Raw genomic sequence first — 16,735 nt, 5'->3', positions numbered from 1 at the left:
CTACGGTAACATTTTTTATTTCTTTATACAAGTAGTTAAAAACACATCTAAAATATTGACTATCTCCTTATGGAAAGTATTTTGGCAAATTAAAATACAACGGTACTTCTGTTATGTACTGTGGCATGAATAATAAAACTAAGACACATTCATATGATGATCACATTATTTTTGTATTTCTTTAGTTTTGCCTGCGCTCGCATTAAATTTCTTACGCTTAACCAACTTATTTTTGACATTATTTTCTTGAATTTGATTTTCTTCCTTGTCTTGTTCCATAACACCCACTTGTGTCGAAGCCTGCAGTTGTAATTTCTCCATAACGGACATCTTTGATGGGTCTTTAGCCGCCAATTTGGCGTTATCCTTGACGCGTTCCTTTCTCATTAATTGTAAGCGTTTGTCTTGTTCCAGTTTTTTGCGCAAATCTTGAAGCGCCAATGTGTATTGTTTGGCGTATTCCGTTTCATAGTTGGTCTTTACAAAAATTTCCTTGGTTAGATTTTTACCCACTTCTCCGAGAATATGCTGTAATGTAAAGAAAATGTTTAGATAAAAAATATTAACACTCTGCATTATAGGAAATAAGTCCTATTTAATAATAAATCGTTCTATTACATTGAATTGCTGCAGTTCCTTTTGCGTTAGCATAGTAATTGCTGTGCCTGGACTACCTGCACGCGCTGTGCGTCCAATGCGATGTATGTAGGTTTTTACGTGTCTAGGCAGATCGTAAGAGATGACGACGTCCACATCGGGTATGTCTATACCACGCGCTAAAGCATCCGAACATACCAGTCTATAAAATATATATATTTCTGCACTTCTGTTGAATCAAGCGATTTTAATAATATTTACCCATGGATGCGTCCACGCGCAAATTGACTTAATACATTTGCCCGCTCTTTTGGGGTAATGGATGCACTGAGCTCACGTATAACTAACCCTCCTTTGAACAAAGATTTCAAAACGAATGATAACCTAAGAAAATCAAAGTTCTGTGTATTAACCTGTGGGTAAATTCATGTATTGATTGCAAAAGCTGATTTAAAATATTTACCGGCTCGACGATTCGTTACTATTTGTGAAGCATAGAAATTTGGTCCATTCATTTTCGTTAATCAAAGCGAAAAGCGATAGTGGTTTAATGCGATTTTCTGTGATGCAATAACACTCGGACAACTCAGCTGGCGTTGTGTATTTGCCGATAAATTCTCCGCGTCTCAATTGTTCACTCTTTTGCTCCTCACTGTTAGTTACGTCGGCGAACTTTTCTTGCATCTCCGATAAATCAGCAAGTACGGATGTAAATAGTTTAGGCTGAAATAGTCGTAAATTCTGCAGTTTTTCCGGGTCTTGTGAAAGCGTTGCCGAAAAGAGTAATTTATGCGGCTGTGTACCATAAGAGGACTCCAATTCGCGAACACATAGAGGCGCAGCGCGTCCTGAAAGTAGTTGGTCAGAAGTAGTGCGCACATGTTCATCCAAATGATAAAGCCAATTTTGAAATACTGCGTCCATTATACGATCGGCTTCGTCAATAACAAGAAAACGCAAAGCTTTTAAACAAAATCCTTTGGTCGCATGCAAATGATCGACCAATCGACCAGGTGTTGTCACTACAATATCGACTTTGGAGTAATATTGTCCCTTGTAGAACTCTACTAGTTTTTCTTGCTCCTGAGCGAATGGAAACTTTTTGGATAAAAGACAAACGGTTAGATCTGTCTTTTCACACAACTTTTTGAAAATTTTAAAAACTTGCAATGCCAACTCAGCAACTGGAAGCACAACCAATGCACGTATCTTGCGCTCTACACGATTCGCAATTAATTGTATAACTGGTATGGCAAACGCGAGTGTTTTACCACTACCCGTAGGCGCCGAAACGCATATATCACGTGGTCGGAATGGTGGTGGTTTCGCTTGTGCTTCAAGCAACCAAGGTATCACTGCTATTTGCACTGGAAATAGCCGCGTGAATTGCATTTCTTTGAGCGTGTGACGTATATGTGGTGCCAAAAATGTAAGCTTATTAATAGCAGCTTCGTCCGACGCTGTCTCACTTTTTGGTGCAACTGCTGTTGAAATAATAGTGGGATGCGCCAGCCAAGAAGGCAATACCATACTGACTCTCTTGGGCTTGTTTTTGTCCACATCTTCGCCAAGTATTTGAAAATTAATTGCTTCAAAATTACGGGCATCGTCGGCAATTGGATCAACATCTTTATCAGCATCGCTTTCTTCCACTGTTCTGATATCTTTAATTTCTGATTGAGCTTCGTCTTTACCAATAATATCATTTTCCAAAGTTTTATTTTTTTCTTGTGCAGCTTGAAGATCAAGTAATTCAACAGTGCTCTTTTTTCTTTTACGATTTTCCACCTTTAAAAGAATTTGCTGCAGAATAGCCTCCTCGTTTTTTCCTGCTTCCTCTGGTTTCGCAGTCGTGTACCTGCAAACAAATATCTTTAGTTAAATTTTAATGTAGCTATCAATGCTGTACTAACCGATTTATTGTAAATAATTCCATTTTGTTTAACAAATTGTGAAGTGTGTTGTATTTTAATATTTTGTTGTAAACCTTCCCATTCAGAACACGTGTGGAATAAGCATAAAAGAGATTCACAAAAATAAACGCATTTCGTAGTTGCCACATAACAAAAAGAAAGGAATCTGACAATTTCTTTCGGTTGCATGAAATTGAAGCCTTTCCGTTCGGTAGGTTTAAACAGAGAATGTAGCATTATTTTTTTTGATTCTATTCGTAATTTCAGTTATTATTTACATTTTTTGTTTGAGTTGCAAATGTAAAAAGGTTCATATATATATTTGGCTTAAAAAATAGTTTTTTTTAACGATGAAGGAAAAAAGCACTGATAAAGAAATTATATCATTTCATTGTTTCGCAGAATTCTTTAAATAACATGTATCAATATATAATATTTTCGCTTGAATTTTTAAATTTTATCATGACTAATAAGAGTACTTACAGGTTCGGCATTTAAAACATTGTAAAGAAATATCACCTCATTAAATTTACGGAGTTACGCAAATTAAAATTAAACTGTGAAAACGTGTGAGCAGTTTCAAATATGGGCGTATGTATGTACATATGTATATGTATGCGTAATTTGCCGACAATCGACTATATATTTTATGATTAATTCCTAAAATTCTTCCAACGGCCTCTTTATTAGATGTTCAGCAGATCAACTACTGTCTAGTATTGAATTATTGCTATTATTAATTGTAAAACCATGAATTTCTTTAGGCTTAAGCTCAACAATTTAGGGTCAGGCATTTCTTTTGACCCCTTCTAATAACTAATCAGTTATGCTTCCTATAAAACTTGGTGCTTACCTATTTGACTTTGCTTTCTGGTTTTTTTCCAAGTGTAAATAATTTTATATATCAGTTTTCGATCAGCTGATCGATTGTTAGCTAGTTAAGAATTTAAGTGAAATTTATTTTGGAGTTAATCCATTTGTGAATTTCAAAAAATTCACCTCCAATAAGCGGACAAAAATTGTGGAACCGTCAGTGTCCTGTTGTGTGAGGTTTCACTGCATACCGAATATGTGTTTAATAATTGATAATATTCTCCGAAAATTTGAAGTTGAGAGAATTTGGGATACATGAGCATATTTGTAAGAATTTTTCGATTAAGTGCAATCTGATCCCAAATACCTTAAACGAATTTTTCTTGACACGTTGTTTTCAGAGTCGGTCGATTTTGATAATAATTTCTATTTTTAAGCCACTCTGAAATGTAAGCTTTTTCACAAAAAACGAACTTTTCTTTGGAAAGCCACGATCATAACCTGTATTCATATATTGTAATAATACATTTTTTTTTTGGTTTTTGCATTTGATATAATTTTAAGCAGAAAAATCTTGCTTACCGCCAAATACTTCTTTTCGGTGGTCCTCCTGGAAATTGGCTACGCGAGCAAAGAAATCCAAATTTTTTCAAAAGGAATCACCGATTTTAAAGTACATTAAATTATGTAAATGTCAAAAAAATTCACAAAAAGAAGACTAAAAAAAAAGGAGCTGCTTTTTGAAGTTTTATCTATTTGAGGTTATAAAAAAATACCAGAAATACTTAAATAGCAGTTAAACATGTACTGAGGTAATAAACTGAACTTTCCAAAGTTTTATTTTATTTTTTATTCAAAATTAGAGTCAGAGATTCCCGACGTTTGCAGGTTTACCGCAAAACCTTATTAATAACGATGAGAACTTTACATCGTTGCAAACGTAACTGTGTAGGTATGTACATATATGTATATATGTGTGTATAACATACATATACATATGTATTGCATGTTTACCGCAAAACCTTATTAATAACAATGAGTACTTTACATCGTTTTGTAGGTATGTACATATATGTATGTATATATATAAATGTACGGTCGGATTGCTAATACATTCTAACTGTTAGCCAAACAGGCTGAAACATACCCTAACCTTACAACGTCTTTGCTTTGACCCCCAAGGCGAACATTGAAACCAATTCCAAGTTTAAATCTAAGTTTATTCACATCGGTTTACTTGACCATTGTAAAATTAACTGGCAAACCTATTGCAGCAATTAGTGCGACAGACGCGTTTGAATTATTTCCGTAAATTGTATAGATCCATCCAATTCATGCATTGCTCTTCCTAAAACAACGAAAATAAATACAAATTCTCGGCGTTAATAAGTACTTACTTACTTGTGAATATATAACCTATATACCTATGTATGTATATTGTTTGGGTGCCTCTAACTCTCTTCCCTCGCATTATTTTTATGCATTGTGACAAATCATTTTGATGCTAATTTATTAGCCGAAAACCAGTCGGGAAAGGTTTCAAAAGCCCAAAATGCCTTATGACGTTATCCATTCTTAATTTATGCGCAATCAAAGCAAATGCAGATGTATGAGTGTGTGTGTGTGCAGAAGAGGGCGTGTTTTGCTCACTGCCTGCCGCAAAATTAGCCGACGCAACACGTGAGCCGTTCTTCCCCTCATGCTGTTCAGCCCACCTGCCATTTAGCCCATCATATTCCAGTCTAGAAGTCACTTGTTTACGGTAGCAAAAGTGGCACCGAATCAAATAAATGCAATGTAATAAAAATATGTTAAATCGTATGCATTAAAAGCACATAACAATTTAATATGTTATTGTTAATGGAATAATAAAAAGGTGACCATGTAAATTCTCTACGATCTATGGGGTCTACTTAAAATACACACATACATATGCATATGTATTATAGTTTAGTAAAAGGAAAGTAAATTGCTAATATGTATACGCTGAGTAATTCGTTAGGTAACTGACAAGGACAGGAACTTGGTTGAGACGTTTACCAGCCAAGTTAACGGCAGCTCCTGTCACACTTTTTCATAAACAATAACCGAAGTCTTTCCGAGTGTGGGCAAATAAGTATGTTGCATAACAAAATGGTCGTTACCGGTAGTCATGTGAGCGTTAAGTACAACTTTCAACTACCGATGTTGAATCGGACGATAAACCTTAATATGGCTTGTTAACTCGAAAAGTGTCAATATTTAATAGTCTAAAAGTGGGGGAAACTCAATTAAATATTTATTTTAATTTAACTACATTATAATAATCGGCTTGTATTAGAAAAAGGAATGAGATGTTTTGAGTCGGTTAAAGCACAGATGCTAGTTTATTTTAAAATTTTTGTATATGACATTCTTATGGTAACTAATATATATGTACATGGGTATGTATTAGTCCGGAAACTTCGCGAAACTTTTCTTATGTATTTCGAATTTCTCCTTATTTCATTGACATAGCTACATTTTGAAGGTTTAGGACATACAATAATTGTTGCTGAATTAAGATGAAGTTTTGCTTAACGCATTCTCCTTAAATGTGGTATGGAATTGGAGTATAATTGCTCAGGTTATTGAGTACATATCCCGAATGGGGCGATCGACACTGACCGCTAATATTAGTAGCCGTAACATACAGACACACTTAACTGTGCACAAGTTTTCAATACAAGCTGTTTCAAACACCTTTCTAAGATTTGCTGTTGCGTTACGTATTTGACGTTTCTGAATGTGTTCACTAGCAAACGCAGTTGCTTACGAGCATTTAACACGATCGCTGTTCGACAGGTTTTTTTTTATCGTTGCGAAGCGGTGACTGCGGCAGCGGCGGCGACGGCTACTGTGATTGTTGCTGGCGTTGTGCTCAATTGACTCGGCTGCCGCCGTCAACTCTGCTGCGATCGTTATTGTCGCTGCTGGCAGTTAGTTTAAAATGAGAGGTCCTAACGCGTTATTGTCATTTGGCGGGCTACAGTCTGGCTTGAAGAAACGTCAAAATTATTAATTCGTAAATCGACTAGGTTAAATTCGTATATACGGTTTGAAAGTGTCGAAATTGCCTTAAAGCTTATTGTACGACAAAAAGACTTTACGGCCAAAAAGTTCGTGTTTTTTAACAAACAAAATATGGTGTTTTAATATCGCCAAGCAGTGTAAATAATTATCTAAAAGTAACATTTGGCGGAGCACAATAAGATAGAATATTTTATGAGACGTTAAGACGTTTGTCAAGCCAAATAATAATAATTCCATACCGTATTTATAAAGTAAATAACGGTTCGTGAGAAAAGCTAAATATAGCGTAATAACAATAAAGATAATTAAGTGAATTGTCACAGTGTACTTGATAGCAATATGGAGAAAAGGTATCTGCATTTGTTAACTTTTTTGTGCATCTTCACGCTGAGCGTCTGTGTGCCAACGTAAGTATCCTTGACTGAATGGGATTTACAAAAATAAGTTATTTCTAGAAAAAAAGAAGTATTTGAACTACAAACATACATTTTGTACTAATTAAGGTGAGCAACATTTCAAAAATCAGCTTTGGAATTTTACCAGCGGTAGAATATGCAAATATTAAGTCAAGTGAATTGTGTGTATTTGGGAATTATAATTATTTGCATTGCGTTGTGAAAATATTGAAAAAATGCAAATGGAGTACACGACATGAGCTATAAAAATTGGAAATATGAAACACATCTGAAACAAATTTTCGGAGCTTTTACTCGAATTTTGTTTAATATAAAATCAATAATATGTTACTATTTTGGAATAGCATAATATTTTGCATATACATACATTTCTATTTTTGATAATTACGAAACACTGAAATTTGTGGATGCATTGAGAAATACATCTAAGGCAAAACTTGTGTATGATTTCATATTTTTCAATATTCAAGTTCATGTTAATAATATTCTTAAAAAAAAGACGAATATAAGACTTCCATATTTTGGGTATTTAATTGAGCAATTAAATGTATTTCCAAAATTATTAGTAATTACCTACTCGTCGTATTTACTTAATTACAAAATCAAATCGAAGCAATCCATTGTTCTTAGCAGAATGCATTTTCCGTGGTTGTGTTGTTGAGATTTCCTGTGAAGCAACTCCAAAGTGCATTTATTATTTATTAAATCATGTGTCTGCACTTAATAGAATGTAGCAAAATTATGCACAACAATACAACAACAAAAATTAAATGGATATGTGTGTAGTTCTCAAATGCTTTTATTAGAAGTTTGATAAGATTGCATTAATTTTATTATGCTAAAGTTGGTTAAAGACAAATAAATCTTATCACTTTGAGTCTCGTATAACTTTGAGAATATCTTTAAATAAACATTTCCGCTTTTATTACGCTTTATTTGGTTCATGCAGCAATTAGATTTCAAAGGTATGATAGCAAACGGCAATAGTATCAATATGTACTTAACTACTGAAGATGTTTACATATTTGCGTATTTGATAACTAAAATTGCATTTATTGCGACTTTGCAGAGATACGATTTTTTTGAGAGATACTTGGATTTATAAGTTCATCAATTATAATATTTAAAGCATTTCAAATATCGACAAAAAAAAAAACAATATTATATCTTCGACCAATCGCCTTCGCAGATTTATTTTGGATTTTAGGAACGAATTGTAATTTTGATTGTTATTTCGCTAAATATATAATAGTTTAGGTACTTTTGTAATCGTAATTTTCGCGTTTTATGTCTATGGCATGATTTATGCGACATTCTTTCTCTGCAAGAGCAAACAGCTGTTGCTTTAAGTGCTTTCAAGGCACGCACGCTTGATTTCCCTGGCATTGTCAAGGTCTGTCATGTCATCCAGCGAGACACACGATTAATTCCGTGTAGTTTTCGTCGGTCGCAGTGTGGTTTACAGCTCCATTGCTTATTCGCACTAATAAGAGTGATTATCTAATGGATTTCAAGGTCGTCGGTTTCATTTCAATTTATATCTCAATATCTATGGCAGTGAATGGTTTAAAGAAATAAATTGCTTTGGTTCAATTTAAGTTAATGAGTAATTATGTCCACATGCATTTCTGATTTAGAGCTTAATAATTTGTTTTCCGTGTTTAACATATGCACATACAAACTCGTACATATGTATATGTATATCATACACACACTTGTATGTATGTTAACATTGTAATATTCGGGCAATTAAAATAAACATATTTTTTCGATTAAGAAGAATTAAGTTTTTTGTAATTATGTTTATTAAAAATTTTAATTAAAAATTATATTCAATTGAAATCCAACACTTGATAGAAAACTAAACAATAGCTTTATTAAATCAAAAACCATGATTGTCTCTTGAACCAAGCGCTTGTATAAGTATGTGTACATTCACATAACATATGTATTATATTGTCAGTATGTATGTACATATGTACGTTGTCGAAAATATAATTAAGCGAATTGATTAATTACAATTAGACTGGCTAATTCCGACACTTGGCGTAGCAACCTATCAAATAAAATCAATTAAACCCTGTGCGCAGTAACACATACATACATATGTACACGTATGTTTAGCATGCCCATATGTATGAGTGTTAGAACTTGTTGCATTTGCCTTAAAAATGTAAACAAAGAAATCAAGGCAAATTGCGTTGATTTATCCAAAGAAATACGCAAATAATCGATGTAATCGAATATAAGTAATTTTTACGGCTTTGCCGCCTCTGATATACTCACATAAGCATGTGCACAAATGCATATGTGTGTTTTGGCAATTAAAATGTACACGGCAATGTCAAGCATTCAGGTTATTACTCTGTGCGCACGTTACATTTTCGGAGCTAACTGAATAATTAAAAGAAAAATAAACAAAAAGGAGAAAAAGAAACACAAGTTACTCACTTTTCCAGCGTACAATCTTACTATCACAGGTGGATTTCTGTGTTTCCGAAAAGGTCAAAATATTCGCGAATTCGTGTTCACTTTAGTGGGTTAATGGTAGCACCTGTTGCATTGACTTCGCATATTTAGTAGGGGATTTTTTTAATTATACTCGTATATATTTTCAACTAATCTGTAGAGAGAGGGCAAGGTACTTGAAATTCTGTTACAAAATGCAAACAATAATAAATTAGACATTATTATTTATATTAAATTAACTTGCCAGCAAAAAGATTTGGAGTTATTTATGTCATGCATTTATAGTTCTAATTGATTCATTAACGTATTTTAATAAGTTTATTCAATCACTGTTCTGGGAAATTCTCATTTGAGCATTGTGATTCAAATGAAAGCGGCGGTTTTTCTGTTGCCGTCAGCGTTATTATTTGTTTGTTCGTGTTCTTTGTTTTTGTTGCATTCTACTACTTTAATCAAAGTGTATTATATTCAAGTTTTGCCTTTTCTTCATTTGCACAAATAATTGATAAATGTTAATTAGAAAGTTCTCCGATACAAAGTTATATCTCAAAAATAATGCTTTATATTATATATTTAGGTATGTTACCTCATTCAACAACACATTTTGAAATTTCATATGATTCTTTCACTGTACAATATATAATATAAATTAAGCATTTACATCGGAGTAAAACTTTGTAATTGCAAATAGTGCCTTTAAGCTATACCATCTCACATCAAAGATGGTCGAAATCAGACCTCAGTGCTTATGGTTGTTTCTTACTTAAAATATCGATCAATCTGTAAGATATCTTTATGAAATTCGAGGAGTATATTTTCGTAATAATAATGTACCGTTGTGCGCTTTTTAACTTAGAACGTTTATATCGGCAATAAGTAAGATATCTTAAAAATTTAGAGAAGAGCGAAAATGGGTGAAATCGATCCACGAATTAATAAACCTCTGATACAATGAATCTGACTTACCATATGACTTTAAACAGTCTATTATACAATCTATGTCGATAATGTTTTACTGAGACTAAGTGGACATGTTTTCGATAGTAAAAATTATGGCTATCGTGTTTTGCGATATGGTCGAATAGCGACTATAGAATTTATATGAAACATTTAGCCAACGGCTTTGATCTTTGAAAATTTATCGATCTTAGCCCTTTCTTAGTTGCTTTTTTCGTTATTTTCAATGTACTTTAATTTTAACTTGTTCATTTACAGACGCCCACCTTTGGAATCAAAAGGACGAAAATTTCCTCACGACTTCATTTGGGGCATCGGTACGTCCTCGTATCAAATTGAGGGTGGTTGGAATGCATCTGGTAAAGGAGAGTCAATATGGGATCATCTAACACACACTTACCCGGAAAAAATTGCTGATCAGTCAAATGGTGATTTTTCTTCTGATAGTTATCATCAGGTAAAAAATACAAATTCAATTAGGCATACTTATGTATAAGCTGAATATAGATAAATTAATATTGATTTTCCTCGGAATCTATAGATGTTTACGAGTTATAATTTGAACTGAAAACTTGTATGCAAATCGCACCCTACAGGTGATTATTTAGAAATTACGATGAAATTAATTGAGCAATTAACGAACCTGTCTGGAGTGTGGTGACCCAATTACATTTATATATATTTTCCAATTTCTGTAAGTTTATTTACATATACACTTGTCCGTATTCTAATCAAGCTGACAGTTTTTGTGTAAACAGGGTGACCGATTTCTGAATCTATATTAGTCACAACACAACACAATTAGTCAAAACACAAGAAAACAATTGCAAACGCAACGAATACTTTGCAAATATTAGAACATAAATCAGCAGAGTTTATAAATATTTTCAAATACCAAAACTCAAGGAAAATTATAGTATATAGTGGTAATCCACAAAAAAAATTTATCAAATAATTTCCTTATTAATTTTTAATTTATTTAAATATTTTGGCATTATCGGACGCCGACCTCCAAAAATAAAGAACAGTTGCAATTTGTTAAAAAACCAGTTAGTTCACTTTAGTATAATATATAAATAGAGATTTACATTCACCAAATGGATAAATTAACTGGTATGCGGTAACTAATGTGCATTTATTAAACGAAATACTCGTTCATGAAAATATATTCAAATAGTCCAAACAGGTGGCAATTTGTAAGTCCAGTTTAACTGCAATGGTAATTTTTATAAGCACATGTTGACAAGATCGATTAATGCGGATTAGTTAAATTAATATGTGGATAGGCGTTACGAATTGACATGACTTAAGTAGTCGTAGGTTTCTTGTAGCGGATTTCTAATCATGCTGTCAGTTGCGGACTGTCAAAGAGTAATCATGACAGATTTTAGATCAATGATCTCTATAAGATTCCATAACTAAAAAAACCTCTTCAAACTTTTTGCCTGCAATAAACTACAACTTAGAAATGAATTCAGAAAATAATAAAAGATCCAATTCTAGTGTAAACAATGAATACACCTGAAAATGTCGCAAATTAATGAACTATTGATAAAACAATAGACAGTGTTGAAACAAGGTCTTCGTTGTTATCTTTTCATCGGAAATAAAATGAATGTTTCCCTATGACACTACAATTGAAATTTTTTATCTGAATATTGTTTATACCATTTATTACAATCTAAAATTATGAGTATTTTTAACTCGAGTATGCTATTTCCATTATAAATATCTATTTTCCTCCGCACAGTGGCCTCGCGATGTACAAATGGTGCGTGACTTAAACGTACATGTGTATCGATTTTCGATATCGTGGACCCGCATCATGCCTGGGGGTTATATGAATGAGGTAAACAGTGAAGGTATTCGCTACTACAGTGATCTGATTAACGAGCTTCTGCACTATAATATCACACCAATGGTCACAATCTATCACTGGGATCTACCACAACGTTTACAAGAATTGGGTGGTTGGACCAATCCGGAAATTATACCTGTATTCAAAGATTATGCGCGTCTACTGTTCGAGATGTATGGCGATCGTGTTAAGATTTGGACAACGATCAATGAACCTTGGCATATATGTGAATTCGGTTATGGTGCTGATTATATGGCGCCCTCGTATAATTATCCTGGAATTCCGAATTATCTCTGTGGACACAATTTACTGAAGACACATGCCGAAGTAGTGCATATGTACCGTGAGAATTATCAGGAACCACAGAAGGGTAAAATCGGTATTACTATGGACACATCGTGGATGGAACCAAAAACTGATTCGGAGGATGATCGTGAAGCATCCGAACGTGCTATGCAATTTTATTTGGGATGGTTTGCACATCCGATATTTTCGAAACGTGGCAACTATCCGCAAATCATGTTCGACCGCATACGCAATTTGAGCAAAGAGCAGGGTTTCACTCGTTCACGTTTGCCGGAATTCACAGATGAAGAAGTGATTCGTATACGCGGAACTGCGGATTTCTTTGGTATAAATTCGTACACATCTAAACTAGTGACGAAAAACGATCATAACAATACTGTTAATTTTCCCACACCATCATTCAATCACGATATGGGCGTTGTCGAAGATCAAGATCCGAACTGGACTGGTTCAGGTTCGTTGTGGTTGAAGGTAAGTGAAACTTAAATTTTACTCTATTATTATTATATAGTTTAAAAAACTTAACGTAATTAACAATAGTCTTTGCAAATCAGGATGTTTTTTAGATATAAAAAGCAATTTAATGAGTATGAAGCAAGCTTAAATCTTTGTGTAATCAATATACAATTCTCAGTTTTCCAAAAATATATACAAAGTTTAGTAATGAAAACATTTTTAATTAACAAATTTTAGGTCGTTCCTAAAGGCATGTACAATTTAATCATGTGGATCATGCGAGAATATGATAATCCTCCTATAATTGTGACTGAAAATGGCGTAAGCGACCGAGGAGGTCTTGAAGATTATTCCCGCGTTGATTATTTGAACTCTTATCTATCAGGTAAGTCTGAAATATCTATATGTATGCGATGATATATTAATTGATTGTGTTTTTAAAAATTTATCTTATTTTCCTATTTATAGTTTTGTTGTATTATAATCGTATAATGGATATTTATTAATTATTACAGCCATTTTGGATGCCATTGAAGACGGTGCAAATGTACAGGGATACACTTATTGGAGCTTGATGGATAGCTATGAGTGGAAAGTTGGCTATACGTAAGTATTCTATACTACCTTTCATGATTTTACGAATGCTTTCGAAAACTATATTGAAATTAAAATATAAATCTAGGTAAAAACTGCCAAGAAGTTTCTTTTTTACCAAATTTTTACATTGCCGCTTTCTTCTTACACACTCATTTTAGTGAAAAATTCGGTCTCTACCACGTCGACTTCAATCATCCGAACCGTACACGTACGCCGAAGATCGCAGCCAAAGTATATGCGCAAATTTGCAAGACCAACACGATCGATTGGAGCTATCGGCCAACATTGGATGAATCCCAAATTAATGCGATGGCACAGCTACCCGAAGTTGAGGGCGTTAGCGATTCTAAATCGAGTGCGAGTACTATATACAACACATTAATCGGTCGAAGTTGGCATAGCATAACGTTACTCTTTTTAATTGTAAATTACTTATTACGAATATAAGTTTTCGTCCTCGTAGTTAATGTTGTCTTAAGGTGTGTTTTGTAAATACGGATGTATATAGTATTTAATTATCTCGTAAGTTTATGACCAAAGTATTATATTATTTATTTAATATTTTATACTATTAAAGAATATTTCTGGTTTTTAAATTAAAGATAATTAGTTGATCAATTAATAGGAGACGTTTTTTACTACAATATAACTCTATTGGACAAGAAAAAGTGTGTGTGAAGCCATTTTTTTTCAAACACAAGTTTAACAGGATATGAAAGGCAGAAAGAAGAAATCTCATTATTATACAATAGAATCGTCTTTTTACTAGAAGGGCTTGAGAGCATCATTCAGGATCTTGGTGTGTATTTGTTTTAGATATTTACTCAATTTTGTTGTTGTCGAGAAACGGGAGAAAGGAACTCCGAAATTAAACATCAGTTTTCAAAATATTGAAATTTACGTAGAAGATATTTCTGGGACGACAAAGTATTGCAGTTACATGATTATGAATATGTATGAGTATGTAAGTAAGCAGATAACGCTTAGGATAGTTTTTAATGTCTATGAGTAAATATTGCATGAAACAAAAATAACTAATTTATTCAACAGTTAACAACACAATTGCATAAATGATTATTGAAGGAGGAAGGGAAGAAGTAATTGTTTTGTGTTTTATTTTAAATTCTCAAAAATCGAAGTTTTTATAAGGCTGTCACACTAGGTGCCCCTCAATGTTTTTGTATATAATTGTATTAAAAATACACCCATTATTTCAATCCCACTGAACTTTGCAAAATTCATTAAATTATGGTATATGCATTAATTCGTGCGGTTTTCTAAGAGACTCTACCAGTATTATTTCGCGTCGTGTTCATCTGTGGCTATATTCATTTCAAAGGTACTGTCATTCATTTCACGTTGTTTTCAGTAGATGCCATTTGTTTTAGCGTGAACAACAATTTGTTTCATTCATTTGAAAATGTTAAATTTGTACCAGATAAAGTGTTTTTGCGGGGAGTTCTTCTTCATTACTTTAACATGAAGAAAAGTGCTACCGAAAGCCATCGTATTTTACTGTACGTTTATGGTGATCATGCTTTAGCCGAACGAACGTGCTAAAAGTGGTTTGCACGGTTTAAAAGTGGCAATTTCGACTTAGACGACGGAGAACGACCCGGACAGCCAAAAAAATTTAAAGATGAAAAATTGGAGACATTGCTCGACGCAGATGCATGCCATACGCAAGAAGAACTTGCAAAAGTATTAGGAGTTGATCAAGCAACCGTTTCCAGACGATTAAAATCATTAGGATTCATCCAGAAGCTTGGAAATTGGGTGCCTTATGAATTAAAGCCAAGAGACGTCGAACGTCGATTCTGCATGTCGGAAATGTTGCTTCAATGCCACCAAAAGAAGTAATTTTTGCATCGGATTGTCACTGGCGATGAAAAATGGATTCATTATGATGACCCAAAGCGCAAGAGATCGTAGGTGAAGCCCGGCAACCATCGACATCCACGGCAAAGTCGAATATCCATGGTGCCACGGTTATGCTATGTATTTAGTGGGACCACAAGGGGGTGTGATCTATTATGAGCTATTGAAATCGGGCCAGAAGATCAATGGGGATCTCTACCGAAAACAATTGATTCGTTTGAAAAAGGCCATCGCTATTTGGAAAACTGTGGGTCACTTCAGAACAGGGTATCAAAAATTGGCTCGATTCTTTCTTGACCTCCAAGCCGGAGAAGTTCTTTTGTGATGGGATCCACAAACTGCCAGAAAGATGGGCACACATCGTAGCTTCCGATGGGCAATACTTTGAACATTAAATGTATAACAATTTTTTCACAATAAAGTCTTAATTTTCGAAAAAAAACCGCCCGAATTAGTGCATACAATTATATATGTGTATATATTTCTTCAAATGGTATATAAATGGAAACTTTTGATAATCCAAGAAATAGCTCCAATTTTCTGTCTTCTCAAGTTGGTACATCTGTCGTAAGAACACATGCAAAGTTACAAGTCAATCTCACAATTAATTCTTTCATTTGAAGTTGACGTGTCAGAGTATTTTTTTAATATGAAAAAATTGAAGATCAGTGATTAAATTCTTTGTTTTGAAAGGTTTAAAAGCAAAGAAAATTTATGAACAATTGTTAGAAATGTATAAAGAGTCATCACCTTCAAAACGAACCGTTGAATTTTAGGCTGGTGCATTTAAACGTGCTCGTACTAGGCTTGAAGACGATCCACGCGAAGGACGAGCAAAAACCGCAACCACAACAGAAATCATTGAGCAGCATAATATTATAATATTGTTAGTGAAGATCAAAGTTTGAGTAAGCCTGAAATTGGTAATGCCTGAATATAATTGCAACCTTTTTGATCAGCTGGATGAAAAAATTCGTGAGAAAAGACTTGGTTTGCAATACAAAAAATTATTTTTCATCAAGACAATGCCCCTGCTCTAAGAGTGTTTTAACAATGACAAAATTCAACGCATCAAAGTACGAATGGCTTGAGCATCCATCGTATTCACCAGATTTGGCTCCCAGCGACTACAGCCTCTTCAGATACCTGAAACAATTTCTTCTTGGAAAGCGTTTTTCGTCGAAAGAAGAACTAATACAGCCGTAGATGGTTATTTTGCAGAGCTTCCGGAAAGTCATTATAGCGATGGCATAAAATTATTGGAGGATCATTGGAATAAGCGTATTGAAGTTAATGGAGATTATATTGAATAAAAAAATATATTTCGTACCAAAAACAGTATTTTACAGATGTATCATATAGGTACTTGCCATATATACGAATTGGGTGTGTGTATAATGTAACAATTTAAGAACGCTTGTAGT

General features: G+C 33.7%; 2 protein-coding genes across 2 annotated transcripts; one reads left to right on the top strand and one right to left on the bottom strand.

The window, feature by feature from the left end:
- Positions 1-148: 148 nt before the first annotated feature.
- Positions 149-2,674, bottom strand: Dbp73D (putative ATP-dependent RNA helicase Dbp73D). Its single transcript, XM_014241393.3, has 5 exons — positions 2,511-2,674; positions 1,061-2,455; positions 859-981; positions 619-799; positions 149-528 (listed from the first exon to the last, which is right to left on the bottom strand). The coding sequence occupies exons 1-5, from the start codon at positions 2,657-2,659 to the stop codon at positions 166-168; spliced, it is 2,211 nt and encodes a 736-aa protein (XP_014096868.3). The 5' UTR covers positions 2,660-2,674; the 3' UTR covers positions 149-165.
- A 3,633-nt stretch (positions 2,675-6,307) lies between these two features.
- On the top strand, positions 6,308-14,055 carry LOC106626537 (myrosinase 1). The gene is made up of 6 exons (XM_036364427.2): positions 6,308-6,781; positions 10,475-10,673; positions 11,967-12,851; positions 13,074-13,221; positions 13,352-13,442; positions 13,592-14,055. The coding sequence occupies exons 1-6, from the start codon at positions 6,714-6,716 to the stop codon at positions 13,878-13,880; spliced, it is 1,680 nt and encodes a 559-aa protein (XP_036220320.2). The 5' UTR covers positions 6,308-6,713; the 3' UTR covers positions 13,881-14,055.
- The last annotated feature ends 2,680 nt before the right edge of the window (positions 14,056-16,735 follow it).

This window comes from Bactrocera oleae, chromosome 6 (genome assembly GCF_042242935.1).
Source record: "Bactrocera oleae isolate idBacOlea1 chromosome 6, idBacOlea1, whole genome shotgun sequence".
NCBI classification, from domain to species: Eukaryota; Metazoa; Arthropoda; class Insecta; order Diptera; family Tephritidae; genus Bactrocera; species Bactrocera oleae.
This window is presented reverse-complemented; position numbering and strand designations above follow the sequence as displayed.

Bases quoted from the DNA above. Each gene is read 5' to 3' on its own strand.
- Dbp73D (XM_014241393.3), bottom strand. From the start codon at position 2,659: ATGTGGCAACTACGAAATGCGTTTATTTTTGTGAATCTCTTTTATGCT. The intron at 2,456-2,510 runs GTTAGTACAGCA...ATTTGTTTGCAG, and splicing joins GAATTATTTACAATAAATCG to GTACACGACTGCGAAACCAG. The intron at 982-1,060 runs GTAAATATTTTA...TGATTTTCTTAG, and splicing joins AGTAACGAATCGTCGAGCCG to GTTATCATTCGTTTTGAAAT.
- LOC106626537 (XM_036364427.2), top strand. From the start codon at position 6,714: ATGGAGAAAAGGTATCTGCATTTGTTAACTTTTTTGTGCATCTTCACG. The intron at 6,782-10,474 runs GTAAGTATCCTT...GTTCATTTACAG, and splicing joins CTGAGCGTCTGTGTGCCAAC to ACGCCCACCTTTGGAATCAA. The intron at 13,222-13,351 runs GTAAGTCTGAAA...TAATTATTACAG, and splicing joins TTTGAACTCTTATCTATCAG to CCATTTTGGATGCCATTGAA.